Genomic DNA, 21,254 nt, shown 5'->3' with positions numbered 1-21,254 from the left:
CCTCTTGGCCAGATGCAGGTGGGAGGTTTCAAGGTGTGGTATGGAGGACTGCTAATTGATGACATGAGCACACACTGTGTGGTGTGTGTGCAGAGGACCCCTGGAGCTAGTCCCTGGCTCTGTAGGTCTCTCTGCGGTGCTCTGTGAGTGTCTCATTGTCGGATGCCCAGAGGCATCCCACCCGTGTGAACCCCAGCTAAGTGCTCCGCACTTCCTGGACGTGTTCTTGCTGTGGGGTTTAGACATGTCACCTCTTCCAGGGCACTGGAATAGACCCTGAGAACATCAGAATTCAGGTGATACCTTTCCTGTCTGAGTCATTTCTGTAGTGTTGGAATTTTTAAATACCCTCGTTCTGCTTCTCTTTGCTCATAACATGATCGTATTTGGGAATTAACAATCAGAAAGCATGGTGTGCCCAAACCAGCATTACAAATTGACGAGGAGATGTTTTAACTTTTGCCTAGATCTGCAGGCTGTTGAATCTTAAGGCATGTGGCAGCTGATTTTGCCAAGATTCCAGGCAGAGACAGTTGAGTTACTTCCATCATGGTGGTGGAGCAAAGCAGATGGTTTTTAGGACTTGGTTCCCCGGTTAGTGTGAGAGAGAGAGGACACCTCTTCCCAGAGGATAATTTTTTTTTCATCTTAATATAAATGTTGAGGAATATTTTCTGATCAGTCTGATTTTCTGTCAGCTGTCACTGTTAGCAGCTTTTCGCTGCCTTTGAATGGAGAGTTGATGAAGAAGGCAAAATGTGAAAAGGCCACAGAAGAGGGCAAATGAAGCCTTAAGAATTCAGGGGAAAGAGGGGCGCCTGGGTGGCACAGTTGGTTAAGCGTCCGACTTCAGCCAGGTCACGATCTCACGGTCCGTGAGTTCGAGCCCCGCGTCGGGCTCTGGGCTGATGGCTCAGAGCCTGGAGCCTGTTTCAGATTCTGTGTCTCCCTCTCTCTCTGCCCCTCCCCCGTTCATGCTCTGTCTCTCTCTGTCCCAAAAATAAATAAACGTTGAAAAAAAAATCAAAAAAAAAAAAAAGAATTCAGGGGAAAGAAAATCATATGTGATTAAGGGCATCAGTGGTAGCTGCATAGAGGAGGTGATGTTTTCTGTGAGTTTCGGAGAATGATTAGGATTCTGACTGGTAGTAATCGAGGCTAGGGGTATGTGAGGAAGATTGTGCCCCAGGAGGAACTGCAGAGTATGTATAGTACAGGGTAACCAAAGGCTTGGCTTGTTGGCCACATTTAGCAGTTAATATATTTTTGGGCTTTCTCCCCCGCCTGTGGAACTCCTAAGCATTCTCCGTAGCCCAGCTCAGAAGCCGCCTCCTCTGGGAAGCCTTCCCAGACTTGGTTGCGCTGTGCTGCTCTGACTGACACCTGTCCTTTTGCGCTGTGATTTTCTGCCTCTCTGCCTTTCCATTCAGGCTGAGAGTTCCCCACTCACAGCACGGTGCTCAGTATGTATCTTTGGACTATCTGAACCCCAGTTCTAAAGGGGTGCTGGGTGTATGCTCAAAGCTGATAACACGCGTGTCTGATTTTCAGTATTGGCTCTGAGAACGTGGATAGGTCCACAACAACACTCTGTTTCTTTAGCCGTGTGGAAGGCATCTTTACTGGCCAGACCTCCTTGGTAATGATCTGGATGCCTCTGCTCGGTGATTGTCTTAATTTTGCTGGGATTTCCCCTCGTTTACTCAGCATCACCTCCCATTTAAACCCCTGGGTGGGGGGGAGGGGGTGGTGTCACTCATGGGCCTGAAAACTTGGCTTGTAGTAGCATTTATTTGGTCTTCCTGGCACCATATCAAGCCATAAAATTCAGTTTGATTTTGGGGGAGAGAAAAAATTATTTCAGCAGCTTCATGAAATCCTTGTTCTTTTTTTAAAAAAATTTGTTAATGTTTGTTTATTTTTTACAGAGAGAGAGAGAGAGACAGAGAGAGAGAGGGCATGAGCAGGGGAGGGGCAGAGAGAGAGGGAGACACAGAATCCAAAGCAGGCTTCAGACTCTGAGCTGTCAGCACAGTTCGATGTGGGGCTCGAACTCACAGACCGCGAGATCATGACCTGAGCTGAAGTTGGATGCTCAACCGACTGAGCCACCCAGGCGCCCCAATGAAATCCTTGTTCTTAATCCCGTAGTCCCAGTACACACGTGTGTTTCTACCCCAGAACTTCTCCAGGACCTTGCATTTCTTCCACCAGGAGAGAAAATAACCTTTCTCTTTGAGCGGGCACAGAGGTCCAGATGGGACCTGGCAGGCTTGTAAGCCTTTTCAGTGAGGCCTCTGCATTGCCTCGGGTGGTAGATGGAACTTTTCTGGGACCCCTAACCTGAACCTTCAAGGGGCTGATGCTCTGGAGCCCACCCCTTCCCCAGGCCTATAAGTCAGCCCTGTCCCCATCCCTGGCCAGGTCGCCTGGGTCCTGCTGGCTGGTGTCTGCTCTTCCCAGCTGAGGGAGAGGGGGGAGGGGGGGGCGTGTTTTAAAACATGGGAATCCATTTCATTCATCTTGGATACCTGATGAGTTGTCTCAAAGGAGGTCATTTTTGTGAACCTGTCCTTTCATGGCTTACTATCTGGTGAATAGATGCTGCAGACTGTATGTGTGAGAAGCCATATGGGTTAAAATACCATAGATATGAGCACATTACAGGCCCTTTAGAAAATACTGGAAAACTTGCTCTTGTTCTGACAACACGAGTGAAGAATGTGGTGTCATTCTGGTGCATTCCCTTTGAGGGTTTCTTTTTCTTTTTTCAACCCCAGTACTGCACATAGAATTGTGTGTCCTTCTATTCACTGAGGCATCTTGTGTTCTAACCAGGACCACCTACCCATCGGTAGCCTCAGTGTTGAAGTGCTACTCCCGTATCACACCGACTCCCCCCACCCACACCATACTTCCTTTCATTTGTATGTTGAGGTTTTGGTAGGGGTGTGTTAGGGTCTCCGTTTAATACTCTGCTGTTGACAGTTGTGCAGTAGACAGTTTACCAAGAGTTTGGGGTACGTGCACTTATTCCCAGAGGTAAGTTTGCAGGGACCTGAGCTGAGTCCCCTGTTCCTAAGCCAAGGGTGGGGTCCTGGGAGAAAGTCCAGGCTCACCTGGGGGCTTCCGGGACATTCAGCTGCGTGAACATGGTTGTGTGGGTGCAGTGTGCATAAGTCCTGAATGGGGACTGGCCAACGTGGAATTAGGGGGCCCAGCTCCCACAGAACCTAACAGTTTAAGTGAGTGACTGGACAGACGCAGAAATTGAGCCGCATCTGCAAGCCCCTGGGAGCTGAGGGTGGGAAGGTGCATGAGGAGGGGGGGTCACATCAGGCTCTGGGCCAGAGGAGGTGGATTGAGGCAACCAGGAGTGCTTGGGTCCATACCGGGTCCCTCCCAGCCCCTGCTGTGCCGCCCCAGGCCTCCCACTCCCCCTCGCTGTGTCCTCCTGCCTCTAGCAGGACAACCCTGTCCGTAGGGCAGTAATGGAAACTTCCAGATCTTTTCATCCTAAGACTTTACCCTGCTGACACCCACCAAGTGCAGGCGTTCAGGAGACTTTGCAGCCTCCCTGGGAGGAGTGAGGTTGGAGGGAGCTTGGTGGGGGATGGCCAGTGACAGTAGGGAGTGACAAGGGTGCAGCGTGACACTGTGGAGCCAGCCCGAATTGCCACCTGGGCCCCGAGGTAGACTCACAGACCAGCAGGACCAGTGTTTGGCCACGGGCAGTGAAGCCGTGCCCCCTGGGTGCTGCAGTGTGGTCCACAGTGGCTGCTTGCTTAGTTGTGCATTGTGTGTGTATCCAGGTGCCTCTGGAATCTGTTCATCCCCATCCTCCCATCGTCTTACTGTCACTACCAGCACCCCATTAACTGGAGCCCAGAATGGGGCTCCTGCATCCCGTGGTTTCCCCCCACCGAGTACATTTGTACTTGTCAGGAGAGGATTCTGATGGGAAGGAAGCCTTTTCCTTGCACTCAGCTTCCTGGTTCTGTTCTTAGAACTTCTCCCCACCGGTGACTTCTGAGAGCCAGGCCACGGGCCCTGGGTCACCTCCGGTGGCCGCTGACGCTGGAATCCGGAAGCTGGAATCCGAGGGTGGGTGAGTCTCTAGGTTTGTTGACAGACACCATGTGCAAACACAGATGCAGCCCCCAACCCCCAGCAACTGGGGTGACAGACGCTTCCAGGGGAGTGTCCCCGCCCTGTCCCATTCTCCCCTAGCCTGTAGGGCTCACAGCCCTGGGAGGAGCTTCGGAATTAGGATGAGATTCTCGCTCCTGGACTGGCAGCCTCGCTGGTTGGTGTCCCCTAGGTTCTGTCCCCTCTTTACATTACAGAGCACTTGCCCTGCCTCTGCTGCCCGCAACACCCACCCTCCTTTCGTCCCTTCTTGTGACTTTTCCTTGAATTTGTTTACAGCAGTTACCCATGGGATCCTTCCAGGACACAATTAGGGCAGCTTCATTTATGAAAAGGAGCATCTGGGATCCCCCTTGCATCTTCTATTAGGATCTGGGAACAAACTTAGAGGGGGTATGGGGAGGAGAAGGAAGAGGTACAGAATCCACCCTGGATCTCGGTATTTAACCCTTACCCCACCCCAGTCCCTCCAAAGGGTGGGGTCTCAGGAAGGCTGCACCCTGACCCTGACTCTTCCCTCCTGCCCATCAGGCCACACGGATGGGGTGACCAGACAGAGGCTGCCCTTGTCCTTCATCATTGCTTCGGGATGTGGCATTGGCCTTTGCTTCTGCTTTTTGCAAAGGCCTGGCTGGTGCCAGGAGGGCTTGCTGGCACATTTGAGGGCTGCTCAGAGCACACCACTGGGCTAGTGTTCTCTGTCCTGGCTCTTGCCCACCCCACGCAGCCAGCCAGGGTGTGACCAGGTGCCTGCTGAGCCGGCCAGTGTCAGCTGCGGCCTCCACAGTGGCTTTCTGTTCTGAGTACCAGGCGGGAGGGCCTCCTCATCAGCAACCACCTCACGTCCCCACTAGATGGAGGGCCTGGCCTGTCGCCTTGGAGGCCCTGCCACCCCGAGGGGACCAGGAGACATGGCTTTCCTCAGGGACTGATCTCTGCTGAGTCCCCTTGTCACTGGTGTCGGGGAGTGTGACAGCTGCTGGCCACATGGGGCTGTTGGGGCCTCCAGATGTGGCTAGTGTGACTGAGGAAGTGAAAGTTAAATTTAAAAACTGATACTTGATTCAGTTATTTAGAAAAACTTTTTTAAGTGTGTTTGGAACATCTTGGGGTGTGTGAAGCTACTTTTGCAGATCAGGTGTTTCCAGTGAGAATTTAGCATCCAAATTGAGATGGGCTTTGAGACCAGAGACCATAGAATGAAAAGAGAATGTAAAGTATCTCATTCATGATTTTATGTTAATTATGTGGTGAAATAATATTTTGGATATATATTGTCTTAAGGCATTATTAGGATATTTTCATATAAATACACCTTTTTAAAAAATCTTTTTTTAAGATGGTTACTAGAACATTTGAAGTTAATTTGTGTCTCACGCTGTATTTCTCTGACCTTGCTGCTTCTATCTTGAAGCCTGCTTTTGCTGAAAATGTGATTGGTAGTCCTTGGCAGGGGTGGGGGTGGGGGCGCGGAGATGGTTAATGTCTCAGGAGTGCTTTGGGCCCCAGGATTCGATCTTGGGAGACCCACAGTGTGTTTTGAAAGGAACAAATAAAAGATATCTTCTGTTCATAAAGCATTACTTCTTGATTGCACAAATGACCTATTTCTTGTGGGAAAATTAGTACTGATTAGACAAAGTTAAACATGCTGCTTTGGAAGGGGAGTATGTGGGTGTTCTAGCAATATTTCCGAGCAATGCTCCCAGCAGTCTTCTGCTGAGCTCATCGTTAGCATAGAAATACCGCTTTGCGTCATTTCAGAGTCCTTCAAGACGCTTTCATGTTCTGTATCTCTTATAAACGTAAGCACCCCGATAATAGTGCTAGCACTCCAGACTCCTGGACGGTGGCAGGGCGAAACCAGCCAAGACTCCAAAAGGGACTATAGCTGGTTGGACAGTGATAACAAGTAAATCCTCCAGAAGTTGGGCTGCGCACTTGAGTTTACCGTTGGGGCAGAGCAGGGACTCCGTGCCAGAATGGGCTAATCTGGCCTGGAGTCCTTCCTTTTGCTGGATGAGCAAGCTGGAAAGTGGATTTTGCTGATTTTACTGTCGATGTGTGTTTTGCCCCAGGGTGGGACTGTGGAATCCTTTGGGGTGAGTGCATTCAATTAAGAGACCGTGTGTGTGTGTGTGTGTGTGTGTGTGTGTGTGTGTGTGTGTACTTCTTTCAAGCCCTGAAGGCGGCGGGCTGAGGCTGCTACACGGTTCACACTTCTGTCCAGCACAGGTATTTACAACTAAGACATGTTCGAGAAAACATGGGGATCTCTGATGTGGTGACCTGTGACCCCGTCATCGAGTGGGGAGGGGCCCAGTGTGTTTGGGTCCACATCCACTCCCCCCAAGTTCTGGTGTGGACAGGAGCCATAGAAACAGTGAGGGGGAGATAAAATCACTTTATATGTTTTTTGAAGGTGTTGGCCTCTTCAGGCATGCCTGCCAAGGCTCTCACTCTAATCTGATGATTGGACATCATTCTGGGGTGTTCAGCTGGACCCTGTGGGATTAGGGCATTGTGTGATTGTCCCTCTTGTCTCCATCAGTGCTAGCTGGCAGTATACAGAATACAGAGACCCTCGTGTTGTGCAATAGAGTGACTCTGGGAAAAAAGCTGTCTCACTGGAAACATTTTTAAAAAGGCCTAAGAGGAGCTTTGTTGGTGAAGTTTCTGTAGTGACCACTTTTGTAAGGACCAAGAATACCTAAGAAACCTATCCCCTTACTGGTCTTCTGTAAAATTAGACTTTTATCTTCTGATTTGTGAAAAACCAGGTACATCTGGGCAGGGGAGGCAGACCTGCCCTGAGAAGTGCTTTGGGCAACATGAGCGGTGGGTCGGAGCCGGCACACTCCCAGGGGGAGCTTGTTAAAGACCCCAGACACGGGGCCATGACTGATGGCTGGTGCCTGGGCCTCCTTTCAAAGCCCCTTGGTGTGAGGGCCAGAAGGCGGCTCATTTCCGCGCGCTGCCTCTAACGGTGCAGATTAGCTGTGATTTATCCCCTCTCCCAGGGAAGCCAGTGTCGTAAAGGAGAGAAGTCCCCTCATTTACAGCTTATACCAAAGGCCTACTGAATGCTAGGATCCTGAATCATCAGGTCGTGGGGACTCAGAAGCATCTCTGTAATCTTTACTCTGTACTTTTTTTTAATTGCATGAGCAGACCATAAAATAAAAATAAAGACCTCTCTTAAAAAGAAGCTTACACCTAATCCTCTATCCTAGCATGCAGTAGATCTTTTTCCCGAGGTCCCTGTACAGATGCAAGCATGACTTTTATTTGTTCATGAGCAAGGCTGAAGTATAATTAACTTTGACTTTTCACATTTATTTGTATTGTAAATATTCCTTCCTATTCTATAGGATCCTTCATAGTTACCGTTCAACGGCTGCACGTTTCGTCCAGTGACTTGATAAACTGTAATTTTCTTAATCATTCTTTACTTTTGTTTCCTGTTCTTAACGGTATCTTTTCCCCTTTGTTTCTGTAGGAAGTTCTCCAGCAGCTGATCGTAATGAATTTGCCCAATGTTTTGATGATTGGCAAAGACCCGCTGTCTGGTGAGTGGAAGCTGCCCCCTGCGGTGCCCGGGCAGTGCCATCGGCTCTGAGCAGCTGCTGGAGACAGAGCTCTGGCTGCCAGCTCAGAGCCACCACAGTGACAACACGTGATCATTTTGGTGCGATTTTAAAGGGTGGTTTATTACTCTGAGGCATTAAGCCAAGAGCACGTTTTTTCCCCCCCTTAAGAATGAGCCCTCCCAACCCCTCATATGCAAGTGTGGAGGCAGGCGAGGCCACTGCTTTGTCAGGCTTAGGCGCCTGAATCGTAGGCCAGACTTGCTGGGGGTCTCTCCTTAGTAAATTTGGAAGCCACACCGTCATGGTATTGTGGTATCTATTGGCAAGAAAGTTAAGAACCTTTTGAGTGAACGAGTGTCCCTTCCGCTGGATTGTACTACACTTTGATTCACACTGTGGTGTATCTCTCCGGCATGTCCTGTTTTGTATCTGTTTTCATACCTCCCACGGGTCTATGGAGCCCGAGAGGGCAAGGTTTCTAAGTCCCAGGCTTGGACACTCGGTGTGCCTTTGAAAGACTGAATGAAATGTCCTCCATTGCAGAAAATCAGAGCTTAATTCATACCTGCCCAGCTAACTCACCGGGAGAGTTAAACAGGCTGATGGATTTCTTCCCTGCCACAGTTGTGTGCCTTGACCTGCACCCATGGCTCATGGACATCAGCTCACCGGCCCCAAGGACAGTGCACTAGCTGGCTGGGACCTGTTCCAGCAGACACTTGGCTAGCGTAGGTCTCTGGCCTCCTAGAAACAGGTGAGGGTCCAGGAATGCAGGAAGGACCCCACACAGTAGAGGCTTCTACAGAAGGAACCGAAGCTTTCCTCTGCAGCATCTCCTCTCACCCTGCTCCCACTGGAGTCTGGCTGTCCTTGCTCCTGCCTATATGACATTAGCTAAAGTTGCCTGCAGACTGAAGGAAGAGTACACCGAGTGACCAGCCCAGGACACTTCTTGTAGAGAAGTTGTATTTTAGCGCCGTGGCCCTCGGCTGCAGCAGCATCTGGGGGCACCACGTCGGGGGCAGCTGAGCATCAGATCACTTTGCTCCTGGCGAGTGTCCTCCTGGGCCCCAGCTGAGTGGTGCGTGTGCCTTTTCTCCACATGACCTCCCATAGTCTTTAGCACAGCTGGCCATGAGCACTCACGGCCTTGCATGATGGCTTTGCAGAGGCCACCCAGGCCCACCTGGTGGCTCCTGGCAGCGAACACCCTTACCCACTGGGTGTGTCGGTAACCAGGGCCTTTGGTTCACTTTGCCCCCGGCTCTGCCTTTGGGCCATTTGTCTTTTGGTTTGATTTCCTGGTTCCCCCACATAGAGGATGCCAGCCACAGCCCTGGGCCCCAGGGACAGTCGGCGCTCTCGTATTTCTGTAGTAACATCAGGAAAGTGGGGGTCTCCTTCGCCAAGCAGAACTGTCCTGACATATTCGGGGACTGGTCTTACAAGGGAAGAGAGATGCCTGTGGGAGGCTGGCCGTGCAAGCTTCATTCTGCTCTTCTGCCTGCTCTGGAGGCGGCCACGTAAGGCGAAGAGGCGGGTGGGGGAGCAGGAAAGAAGGATGCTCCCTCCTTGAGCCCTTGGTGAGCCTGCCATGTGCTGGGCGTTGTGTATGTATTAAAACGTGGAAATCAAAGTGTGCTTCCGGGGTGTGGCTGTGCCATCCTGTTTATAGGTGAGAAGATGCAGGCCCGTAGAGTTTAAGTGATGAGCCCTCGGTCACTCAGCCTGTAAGCAGACCCCGGAGTCTGAACTCCCCATCCATAGCACACACGGACATGTGAGGTTGGGCCAGTGTTCAGCCGTTTTGACCTACAAAACTGGCAGTGGCAGATGGCTCAATCTAACATGAAACTCCTCCCACTCCCCCACCCAGCCCCCCCATCACCCTGGCGTGCTGTGTAGCTCACCCACCTTCCTCTGGGTGCCCTTTCTTTTCCCTGTCAGTGTCCTCTCTTCCTGCTGCTGGCGGGAAGCCTGTCCCCTGGAAGCCCCTTCACCAGGTTCCTCCTCACCCTGGAACCCTGGCCCCAGCCTCCCCCTCGGCAGAGTCTCTGTTCCAGCCTCTGAACCACAGGGGCCAAGAGGCTGTCCACATGTAGAGACAACACAGGCCCCCACTTCAGGTCCAGTGCTGAACAGAAACATCCAGGTGAGGTGGACGCTGACTTTTTCTTGAGACGGCTTTATTGAGGTATAGTTTGCATCCCATAAAATTCACCCGTTCTGAGTATACTGTGGGGTGACTCTCTGCCATAATCGTATAGAGTCGTGTGACCTTTGCCATAGTTCAGGTATAGAACGTTGTGGGGAAGCTGCTTTCCAACTGACAGGTGCGTGGATTGTCTCCAGCACAGAAAAGAATCCGTACATGTCACTCAAAAGGTTGTGTCCCCAGCTCTCAAGGAGAGGTTGGAAAGAGACCTCGAGCGTGGGCCTCGTGACAAGCCCGGAGGGCCCCCAGGCGGGGTCTTTGCGGGCCGCGCACAGAGACCGGTTCTGGCTCATCACGGCGCCAGCGGCCTGGCCGGGAGCTGGGAGCTGGGCACACGCTTGGGTAGGTTTTGACGGAAGTCCCAGGGGGCCTCCGGGAAGAGAGAAGGTTGGCAAGAAGATGCAGAGGCCTATTTTTGGAATGGTGTTGTCTGTTTTCAATTAAAAAAAAATAGATGAGTGAAGCATTTGGGGTTTGTTTTTGAATAAAGCACAAAGTTGCTTTCTGTTTTGGGTGGTGGCCTGGAAGTGGGTTTGGAAGGTGAGCGGAGCGCTGTCTTTTTACTCCTCCTCGCACGTCGTAGGAAGATGCCTGTGCTCTTTTCGGCTCACGTTGACACTGTACCGTTATTTATAACACACCACAGTTTGGGGTTGTTGTTACTATTTTTTTGGCAAATGCGTCTCAGTGGAGCCAGGGGCCACGGGTGGGACAGAACACAACAGAGCATCCAGTCCCAGTGACACCCATCCTGAGACGCCAAACCTTTGTCCCCTTGCTCTGACCCCAACAAGGGAGGTGTCATGACTTCTGTTATGAGATTTTTTTTCTGTGTGTCTGACCTGCTGTGCCTGCGCCCGTCAGACAAAAGGATGTTCTCTTTTTTCTGCCTTGGGTGGGATTCGAGAACTGCTCAGTAACTGCAAGAACTTCTCTCTTTTTCTTTTCTTTTCTTTCTCTTCTTTCTTTCTTTCCTTTTCTTTCTTTTCTTTTCTTTCTTTCTTTCTTTCTTTCTTTCTTTCTTTCTTTCTTTCTCTCTCTCTCTCTCTCTCTCTCTCTCTCTCTCTTTCTCTCTTTCTCTCTTTCTCTCTTCCTCCCTCCCTCCCTCCCTCCCTTCCTTCCTTCCTTCCTTCCTTCCTTCCTTCCTTCCTTCCTTCCGAGCAAGTGCAAGCCAGGGAGAGGGGCAGAGAGAGAAAGAGGGAGGGAGAGAGACAATGAATCATAAGCAGGCTCCATGCTCATGATTGGAGCCAAAACCCAAGAGTTGGACGCTCAACCAATAGCCACCCAGTTGCCCCAAAGAACTTCATATACTCTAAACTGTTGTTAAAATCTCTCTGCGGTGGGGTGCCTGGGTGGCTCCATCAGTTAAGTGTCCGACTCTTGATTTTCGGCTCAGGTCGTGATCTCATGGTTCAGTTGATGAGTTTGAGCCCCACATTGGGCTCTGCAGTGGTAGTGCAGAGCCTGCTTGGGATTCTCTCTCTCCTTCTCTATCTCCCCCTCCGCCCCCACTATGTTCTCACTCCCTCTCTCAAAATAAACAAACTTAAAAAAAAATCTCTCTGCAGTACCTGCCCCTCTGGCCCCAAATCCTCATTCTCTCTTCTTTAGCTTGAATTGCCACTCTGGATTTTCTCTTTAATGGCACGATGTTGTGCAGCTGTCTGTCACCTGGGTGCCAGTCCCTTGGGAAGCGTCTGTCCAGTACCTCATTACTGTGGACCCCATTTGTTGGAGCCCGGCTGGGGTCTCGCAGGACTCTGCCCTGAGCCCCTTGCTCACTTTTACGTGATGGCTGTGAGCAGGAAAGCCTTGCCCTGGTGGCTCCCACCTTGTTCTGGTGGCTCCCAGGGCTGGGTGTTGTAGGGTGTCCCTTTGTTTTGTTTCTAGTTGGCTAAATCCTGACCTCTCTCACCCACACTTGTTTGTCAGGCAGATACCTCGGCTGTGCCTTCGCAGCACCTGAGGTCTTCTCTCCTCTTGCCACGTGGCCACCCTGATCTCCCACCTGGCTGCGTGCCAGAGTGGCTTTGTGACACCTGCCTGGCTCTGTCCTTGCCCCTGGTAGTCTGTCCTAAGCACAGCCCCTGGTCCTCTTAGATACACGCCAGTCAGGTTGTGTTACTTTCTTGCCCCTTACCTCCTGGCGCTAGGGTCTGCGCAGTGGCTGTTCCCACTGCCTGGCACGCTTTTCCCAGACACAAGTCTTTGCTCAGGTGCCCCTCCCGACCCCCTCTGTCCCCAGGCCAGTCCCCTCATCCTGCTCTGCCTCCCCCTTTCCCAGTATTTATCACCCTCCAGTATCATTTATTTTTTCATCTCTGTTGCGTTGCTTACCCACCCCCACCCCCAGGATGTAATTTCTCATGAGGACAGGAATCTTTGGGTTTTTTCTTCTTACTGCCGCCCATCTATCCCAAGTGTCCACAGCAGTACCTGGCCCATAGTAGGTGCTCAGTAAAGAAAGCATGCCTGCCGGAGACCTACCTTTATCTCCTCCTGTCCCCACTTCCCTTCCTTCAAGCAAGTGCAGCTGACAAGTGTTAAGCACATGCTCTCACAGATGCAAAAGGTCAGATGTCAGTGGTCGGGGTCAAGTGGAAGTCCATCTCTGCCCAACACCATGTGTGTGTGGCTCCGCGAGACTGGAGATGATGTGCTGGAAACTGCCCTCACCCTACCAGCTTGCCAGCTGTGCATCCATTAGGGACATTTACATGGTTTCTCAGAGTCTGTTCTGGAAGAAGTCATGACAACCAAGAGGTGATGATGTCTGCTTTATCTGTGAAATGAGGGAAGGTTTTTGGTCACACCTGGACCAGCTCCCTGGTCCCCTCAAGCTCTGCTTTCTCAGCAGCCAGGCCTGTCACCGGGCCACACAAAAAAAGACTAGATTCGTCTGACAGAAGCCAAGGTGGTAGCAAATTAATTTCTCCGATGACTCATTCAGCAGTCATGCTGGAAGAGAGCATTGTTTGTCTTCCAAGGTTTGTATCCAAGTGCAATAGTGGTTTTCTGACTTGTAAATGGCTGATCCCACCTAAGATGCTTAGAGTGGAAGGAAGGGAGCCATGTTAAGTTGGGAAGCCCAGCTCAGAGAGGAGAGGGAACTCCTTCAGAAGCATATGGCTTGATGGCCCCGTAGGTAAGAGACGCATTTGTCACTGTTAAGTTCTGCAGATGGATATATACGTGGGTCATCGGGGAGTGGCCACCATCATCCTTCAGCCCAGTGCTGCATGGATTTTAAACACAAGGCAAGATACCCGGGTCTGTGGAGGGGCTGTCCCCATATCCTGCAGAGTGGTGTCTGTGAATACAGCTGGAACACTTGAGGATAGTCTTGGGGATTCCATTAATTGCTATTCAGTGGGCTGGCCATTGGTCTTCTGTTTTCTCCCTATTCTGGTGCTCACTGAAGGGCTTCTAGTGACCGAGAAAGCACCTTGATGAGTGGGAGCATTCTGTGCCTACAGGTGCCTTAGCTTCCTCCCAGCTCACGCAGGCCTCTGTTCTGACGGAGGAAACCAAAGGGCCAATTTCTGCCCCTCCCCCGCCCCCATAGAAGACTAGAATGGCCCTGCACCCTTGCTTTTTTGAGTAGGCTACCCCTTGGCCAGAGGCCCACAGAGAAGTTGAGCCCGACCCTCTCCTCCAGCTTTCATTGTCAGACGCCCACCACGCTGGGTCCAGGGCCCCTGGAAACAAGGAGGCTGTTTTTGCTCAAGAAGCCCCCAGTCCGTGTTGGGGGAGGGAGGATAGGAAGACCACGTTGGTAACTGCTAGATCTTTTCCAGGGTGAGAAGTGACATATGTGTGCTTTCCATAAAATGCAGAGCAGATGATGAATTCTGCCAGGCAGGCCAGGAAGACCTCCTGGAGGAGGCTGTGTGTGGCAGAGCAGCAGAGAGGAAAGGTGTCCTGGGAGGGAGAAGCTCACAGGAGTGGAACTGTGTTGGGAATCCCATGAGGGGCATCTGTCCTCAGGACACTAGGAGGAAGTCTCTGTCACAGCCGAAGTTTACTTTTCAAAGGCCGGAGGGAAACTCCTGAGATCAATATTTAACCCTCGCAGTGTTTGCTTGCTCTCCTGTCAAAGGCATCCCCAAAGTGCTTTTCAGACCCCGTGGAAGCCTTGCCTCCTAGTCCACACGGCACAGCTCTGCCTTCTGCAGACTAGCAGGGAGCCTGTGTGGGCTGTGTGCCTGTGGCTTGCTCCCTGCACCCCGGCAGCCCGGGAAGAGGGCCCGGAGCTAGGTTTGTTAGGAACAGTCTTCTTGCCCCAGTGAGTGTTCTCTTAAAGATCTCGAGGGCTGGCTTCCCTCCCCCGCCATCTCCCTGCGGTTCTGCCCTCCCTAATGCCGCCGCTTGCCGGGTGACCTGGTGGCAAGCGTCCACCATTGGGGGTTAAAGGGAGATTTCTGGTGTTACTTCTCTTAACCTTATTTTTTTTTTTTTTTCATTTCTTCCTCATTGTAATTTTGTTCTTGTGTGCACATATTTTTATTTTTGTATTTACAAAAACCTCAGGTTCTTTATTTTTTCTTATGTTTGTTTATTTTGAGAGCGTGAGGGAGGGAGGGGCGGAGAGAGAGAGGAAGAGAGAATTCCAAGAAGGCACTGCCCTGTCAGCACAAAGCCCAACATGGGGCTCGATCCCACGAACTGTGAGATCGTGATCTGAGCCGAAATCAAGAGTCGGACGCTTAACCGACTGAGCCACCCAGGGGCCCCAAACCTCAGGTTGTTTAGACAAAGAGGGAAGAAGTAAGTGAGCAAAGGAGAACCAACCTTGTAGCCATTTGGATCCTGGTGACGCTCCCCGTTCTGTCCTGGAGGGAGCAGGCTCGAAAAGCATCCAAGTGCGGTTGCAAATGGCGAGGCTACGGCCTGCTGCTTTGCTCCTGTGCTGCTTGCTGGATCTGGAAAGGAGTCTTTTGGTCCATCTAGAACGCGGGGGTTGCTGGACACTTGAGCTGAAAGCCAGCACTTTGCTTTTCCAGGAACGTGAAAAGCTTGGTTAACACGAGGCACAGGCGGGTGTTAGAGCGCAGCCAAATGCTGGCCTTCGGAACAGCCCTGGGATCTGCCTGGATACCAGCCTTTGTTGAGTAAACTTCTTAGCGATGGTCTGTACACAGAGACGGCTCCCTGGCTGTGGTAACCACGCCATGGCTTCCAGCAGCACTGTTCCCTGTGGCCGTGGCTGTCCGAGGAGGAGGGACGAGATGTTGTTTGTGAAAGGTTCTTTATGGTCACTGATAGTAGTTGGGCTTTGAGTTTTCTGCCTGGTGGTGGGGAGGAACCCTTCTCTTCCTCGCATCATCTCCTGCCTGTGGCGCCCTCTCGCCTGCGACCAGTGCAGATGCTGGGTCTCAAGCTGAGTTCTTGTGGTCAGATTCTGCTTTTCTTCTTCTTCTTTTTGTTAATGTTTGTTTACTTTGAGAGAGAGACAGACTGTGAGCAGGGGAGGGACAGAGAGAGAGGGAGACACAGAATCGGAAGCAGGCTCCAGGCTCTGAGCCATCAGCCCAGAGCCCGACGCGGGGCTCGAACTCACGGACCGCGAGATCGTGACCTGAGCTGAAGTCGACGCTTAACTGACTAAGCCACCCAGGCGCCTCTGCATTTTGCTTTTCTGATCTGTAATTGTTCAGTGCTAGGGAGAATTAGCTTTCCCCTGCTGTGGCCTGGGTTGGGGGGAGGGGGGACAGGCAGGGAGTCCTTTCTGTTGGGCATGCTGTCTGAGGGGCTTGGGGTGGCTGTTTCAAAGTGTTATCCCCAATTAGTGCTCGCTTCGGCAGCACATATACAGAGTGTTATCCCCAATCTGGGAGCAGCTGCCTCTGTTGCTGGGCAGATGCCTCTTGTTGCCCACAAGAGAATCTTGTTGGGGGATCTGGGGGTCGGTGGCAGGCTGGATCGGGGGGTGCACTGATGCTGGGATCAAGGGGCCGCTGGTCGGCGGAGGGGGGCGGTGCGTGGGAGGCTCCTGCACCGTTTGCACTGACATGCGACTTGGTGCCTGCCAAAGCCCACCTGTGATAACCATTTGTTCAGTAACTGAATAAACAGATAGTGGAGTGCCTGGTTATGTTCCTGCCTGGTGGGGGCCCCGTTTGGTAATGTTCTGGGTGTAAAAAAGCTAGGTGAGGGCTTCCTAGGAGTCGCCCTTCAGCCAGTGAGGTATTATGTGGAGATGCCTGCTTCAGACCGTATGCACCGAGACAGGTATGTGGGGGATGTCCTCATGTGCCCACCCACCAGGAACTCCCCATCCATTCTGTTCCTCGGCAGTGCCTGCGGAAGGTGACCCTGACTGTTCAAATGATGATAAACTGCTGGTTTTGATGCAAGCCGGGTCCTCTGGAGGGCCCACAGAGCTGTGCTCTTGTGAGTGAGTCTCAGGATGTCATTAGACGTTGAAGAGACATACACATGGGTCACGTTCAGCACAGCATTACTTTCAAGTCAGTGAGACAGCCCCATAATCATCCTTAGGAAATAATGGTTTTTTAAATAAGAAAGCACGGAGGGGTGCCTGGGTTGCTCACTCTGTTGAGCATCTGACTTGATTTTGGCTCAGGTCATGATCTCAGGGTCGTGAGATCAAGCCTCACATTGGGCTGAGCACTGGCCGTGGAGCCTGCTTAAGATTCTCTCTCCCTCTGTCTCTCTCCCCAGCCTCCCTCTGCCCCTCTTCCCTGCTCGAGCACTCTCACTTTTTCAAAAACAATTTTTTGTTAAACAAGAAACCAGGGGGAAACACAGTTAGTGATTGACTCTAACACACAGCAGAGGAGAGCGGTATAGAGAATTATTAAGAACATATAGGTACATACAAATGCATAGTCTCCATCCCAGCAGGGAAGGAAACTGAAATTGTTCTCTATGTTCTACCCAGGGACTCAGTGTTAACTGTTAATGTCACTCGCTCAGTCAGCAGGCACTGGTTAAATGCCTGCACTGTGGCATTTGGGTCAGATAGAGTTCTGTTCTGAAAGGAGCTGTAACCCTCAGTAATGACTGTTTCAGGGGGCAAAGGGACGATAGGGAGTTAGGGCAAAGCAGGTGGTGAACAGCCCAGGACCAAATCTTAGTTCTGTGACTCTGCTGGTCTGAACCTGCTCTTGTTTGTAAAGTGGAGATAATGCTGTCCTTTGGGGTTAAATCAGATGACTGTGTGTTTTACTGAAAGTGCAGTAATGGCCCATAGGCATGAAGGGCACGGGGTGGGGCAGGGGCAGAATTAACCTGAAAGGGTCCATTTTCCAGGTGGTGAGGGTTAAACCCTCAGCCTGGCTGGCAGTTTGCTGATCCTGGGCCCCTGTGGTTGTGGAGAGCTGAGTGAGCAAGACTGAGGAGTCAGTGTCACTGCCTTTCTCTGATGCTGTCTTTGCAGGCAGTCACGGTGCCTTCTGACCTCAACAGAGCAGAGGGTGTGCAGGAGGGGCTCCGTCTTAGAGGGGACTGTTAGCATTCCTTTGCCTAAATCCCCACCTTCATACCTAAGTGACCGTTTATCAATGACAAGGTTTATTTTCCATATCTAGAGACCAGGAAGTGGGAACATTCAGAGGGCTGCATCTTGGAGACTCAGAGTGGACCCAAAAAGGACCCTAGAGATCACGTACCAGGCACGGAAGACAGGTTTTGTTTCATGTGTCAACTTCGGTTGATTGGCAGGTGCTGTCCAGTGCTCTTTTCAGAGGGATTCTGAGGCCTCTTTCCAGGCTGCTTAACAAGGTGTTGATATTGACGAGCCACATGTACCACAGACAGGAGATTAGAAAGGGGGTTTTCCAGCCCTGATCTAGCTCTGCCTCCCCATTTTAGAGGTTCATGTACTTTAATTATCAAACTACACTTCGAAGGGCACCTGGGTGTCTCAGTTGGTTAAGAGTCTGCCTCTTGATTTCGGCTCAGGCCATGATCGCATGGTTCGTGGGATCCAGCCCCATGTTGGGCTCTGTGCTGATAGTGCAGAGCCTGCTCAGATTCTCTCTCTCTCTCTCTCTCTCTATACCTCCCCTGCTCGCTCACTCGCTCGCTTGCATGCTGTCTCAGAAATAAATGAACTTACTAAAAAAAAAAAACCCCACTTCTATCTACCTACTGCCTATCTACTTCTATCTTTTGTCTACCCTCACACACATGCAATATCAGATAGTTTCCCTTCTGTTTTGGAAGCAGGTTGCTACAAACATCTAACTTTATATATAGCTTAGATCAGCATATGTTGATGCATTCTGTTTCTGCTAAGAAAGGCTGGTGTGAGTTTCTCTGTGTCAGGACTGTAGGAGGCAGGTAGTAAAGGAAGGTTTTTCTTAGATTCAGCCATTAGCTCAGGCTGTCGTGGGATTCCCCCTGGGGTTGTGGGTAGACGCAGAGGGTGTTGGATGTTTTTGACCCTCCCCCCTTGGTTGCCTGTGACTCGCTCGGTGGAGAAACGAGCATCGCTTCATACCCTGCCCCCATTTCTCACTCTGAAGACCCACCCGTAACCACAAAGCATTCGTAATTTGACAGACGCCATGTTCCCTTACCTCTGGGCCTCTGCACATGCTGATCCCTGTGCCTGAGCCCTGGTTCACCTGCGTCCCACATCCCTCATCATCCTTGGGTCTCAGCTCAGGGGTCATTTCCTCAGGAAACCTTGCCTGATCCTTACTGCAAACTAGATGTCCTTCCTCTGGGTTTCCATAGCATTTATCAGCTTTTTAAAATTGCTGGTCCTGGTCTGAGCTCAGAGGACTGTGTTGATTCTGGTTCTGTTCTCAGCGAGCCTCCACCCCTGGGGGTGCTTGGGAGGGAGTTGCCTGCAGGTTTATTTCTTCTTGGCCTGCTTAAGTGTGTCACTGAGCCAGTCTTATTGGCAGGGACCCAGTACAGAGTCTTCGGGTATGTTTTGAAACTACTCAAAACCTACAATCTGGCAGATTTATGAAAATAGCAGTAGTTTGCCTTACTGTTGAAATCCTGAGAGAAATTTGGCATCAGCTTCCCAGGAGAAATGAGGGAACTTGTATTCTTCCATTTTTTATTTTCGTATACTTTTTTAACTTCACAGGAATCTGTGTAGGGGTAAAAATCACAGGATGCATTTATTTATTTTTTAATTTTTCAGAATGGGTTTTGTTTTTGAGAGAGAGCATGAACGGGGGAGGGGGCAGAGAGAGAGGGAGACACAGAATCCAAAGCAGGCTCCAGGCTCCGAGCTGTCAGCACAGAGCCCGATGTGGGGCTTGAACCCACGAACTGTGAGATCATGACCTGAGCCAAAGTCAGATGCTCAACTGACTGAGCCACCCAGGCGCCCCAGGATGCATTTATTATAAGCAAATGTTTGTATTCACTTAGCCTGGTGAGAATGAGCACAGCACTGGTTCATTTGAATGAGGGCAGGGGTGATTTTCCTGGTGCCCTGTTCATTACCAAAAAGTTTATTTTAAATACTTTTTTTCCATGAGAAATTTTCTAAAACTCTGTCCCTTTAAAACCTTTCCCGGGCGCCTGGGTGGTGCAGTCGGTTAAGCGTCCGACTTCAACCAGGTCACGATCTCACAGTCCGTGAGTTCGAGCCCCGCGTCGGGCTCTGGGCTGATGGCTCAGAGCCTGGAGCCTGTTTCCGATTCTGTGTCTCCCTCTCTCTCTGCCCCTTGCCCGTTCATGCTCTCTCTCTGTCCCAAAAATAAATAAACGTTGAAAAAAAAAATTAAAAAAAAAATAAAACCTTTCCCCCCTACTCTGTTCCAAGACTTAGCAAAACAGGAATTGCATACTTTTCTAATAGGTGTGAGTGAGTGAGTGAATGAATGAATGAATGACTGACTGACTCATAGTTGTCAAGGTGTGTAAGTGCTGGGTGCTGAGGGAACAGAACCCTTTGTTGTTTGAATAGCCACAGAATGTAGTTTTGAGGCCTTGGTGTGTGTGTACATAGGGTTTCTGGTCTTTTCCTTGCAGTCACTGGCTTGTGCTCCTGCTACTGGCAGTGGGCGTGTTCAGTGCTTGTTCCCACGTTTAGTTTGCTCATCTGTTGCGAGCCAGGAAGATGGATCATCGGGGCTGTTTAAATTATTCTAGTGTATGATATAATGAGGGCCTTTGGGGCCTTCGCTGTGAACACAGTATGTAAAGATTCTCCGTGTGAACTCTGACTTCCATCCGGGCTAACAGACCTTGCGAATGCTTTCCTCCTGTGTGTCCCTTCCGGTTATATGCCGGGCTCATGGCCCATGACAGGTGGTGAATCACTGGCAATGGCTGGGAGGGGTCTGTACCTGTTCTATCCACCAAAGGTGTATGAGGGCCACTGGCTGGGTGTCTGGGGACAGAGGTGAGGGTGGTCACCTGGGCTGGATGCAGCACTGTGGCCAGGGAAAGATTTTGGTGAGACTGATGGTAGGCTTTTAATATTCAGGTGGGCATTTCCTTGTAATCGACACTAAAATTGTGATTGATCATCAGTTCAGCTTTAACAGAGAAGTGAGTCATTGTGGCCATCTATTTATTTATGTCTATGGATTAGATAGACTCTTGGGACAAGTAAAAGGCCTCCAGTAAAAAAAAAAAAAAAAAAGTATGAAAGTCTGAAAATGTTCCCATTTCAAACACTGATGAAGTTGTGCACCTTACTAGCAAAGAGAAGGGCCTTAGCCCAGTACAGTGATGTTCAGTGCCATCAAAGCTAAGTGTGTTAAGACTGTGGAATCTGAGTGCTCGGAAGGGTCCCTGTGGTCCAGCTCGCCAGCCCCTCCTGCCCACCTTCAGGCTGGAAGGTAGGAAGGGGTGTTCGGTTTTGGCTGAACAAATGTCCAGCCCCCACATCTGAGACTCCACCACGATGTCAGGGAAAAGCTATTTTGAGACACTTTTCCGTTGAGAAATATTAGGACAAGATCGCACATCACTCCACACCCACCTTACACCCAGGGACCTGGAATGAACCACACTAGTTCCTGGACCCAGGTTTGGTTTGTTTATCCTAGCAGGTGTTGGGGATACTTGGGGCCATTTTTGCACAGGGTGAGCTTATGCTGGTAAGTCTGTCAAGAAAACCAGGCTATATGTGGCATGTCCCTTTTCCCCCAAACAGAAGAGGATATAATGAGAAAGGGAGAATCCTGTGGAATTTTTCAGCTGATGGAGGGCACCTGTTGGGATGAGCACTGGGTGTTGTATGGAAACCAGTTTGACAATAAATTTCATAAAAAAATGAGATCGAGCCCCACGTCAGGCTCCATACTGACAGCATCATAGCTGTTTGGGATTCTCTCCCTCTCTCCCTCCCCCCA

The 21,254-nt window shown here is 50.8% G+C and overlaps 1 protein-coding gene and 1 long non-coding RNA gene across 5 annotated transcripts in view; one reads left to right on the top strand and one right to left on the bottom strand.

The window, feature by feature from the left end:
* CCDC88C (coiled-coil domain containing 88C) overlaps nucleotides 1–21,254 on the top strand; it is a 130,517-nt gene that overhangs the window by 45,023 nt on the left and 64,240 nt on the right. For all 4 annotated transcript variants that reach the window (XM_040478019.1, XM_040478017.1, XM_040478018.1 and 1 more), the window contains exon 4: nucleotides 7,649–7,718. In XM_040478019.1, the coding sequence (XP_040333953.1) occupies nucleotides 7,649–7,718 (70 nt within the window). The remainder of the gene's footprint in view (nucleotides 1–7,648; nucleotides 7,719–21,254) is intronic.
* On the bottom strand, nucleotides 7,725–14,920 carry LOC121032197 (uncharacterized). The gene is made up of 3 exons (XR_005791143.1): nucleotides 14,749–14,920; nucleotides 12,445–12,694; nucleotides 7,725–10,384 (listed from the first exon to the last, which is right to left on the bottom strand). It is a non-coding gene; the product is annotated as an uncharacterized LOC121032197 (long non-coding RNA).

The sequence above is a fragment of the Herpailurus yagouaroundi genome, unplaced genomic scaffold, assembly GCF_014898765.1.
Source record: "Herpailurus yagouaroundi ecotype Mexico unplaced genomic scaffold, PumYag 141, whole genome shotgun sequence".
Taxonomy (NCBI): Eukaryota; Metazoa; Chordata; class Mammalia; order Carnivora; family Felidae; genus Herpailurus; species Herpailurus yagouaroundi.
Note: the sequence above shows the minus strand (reverse complement) of the source record. Positions and strands in the feature narration are given on the sequence as shown.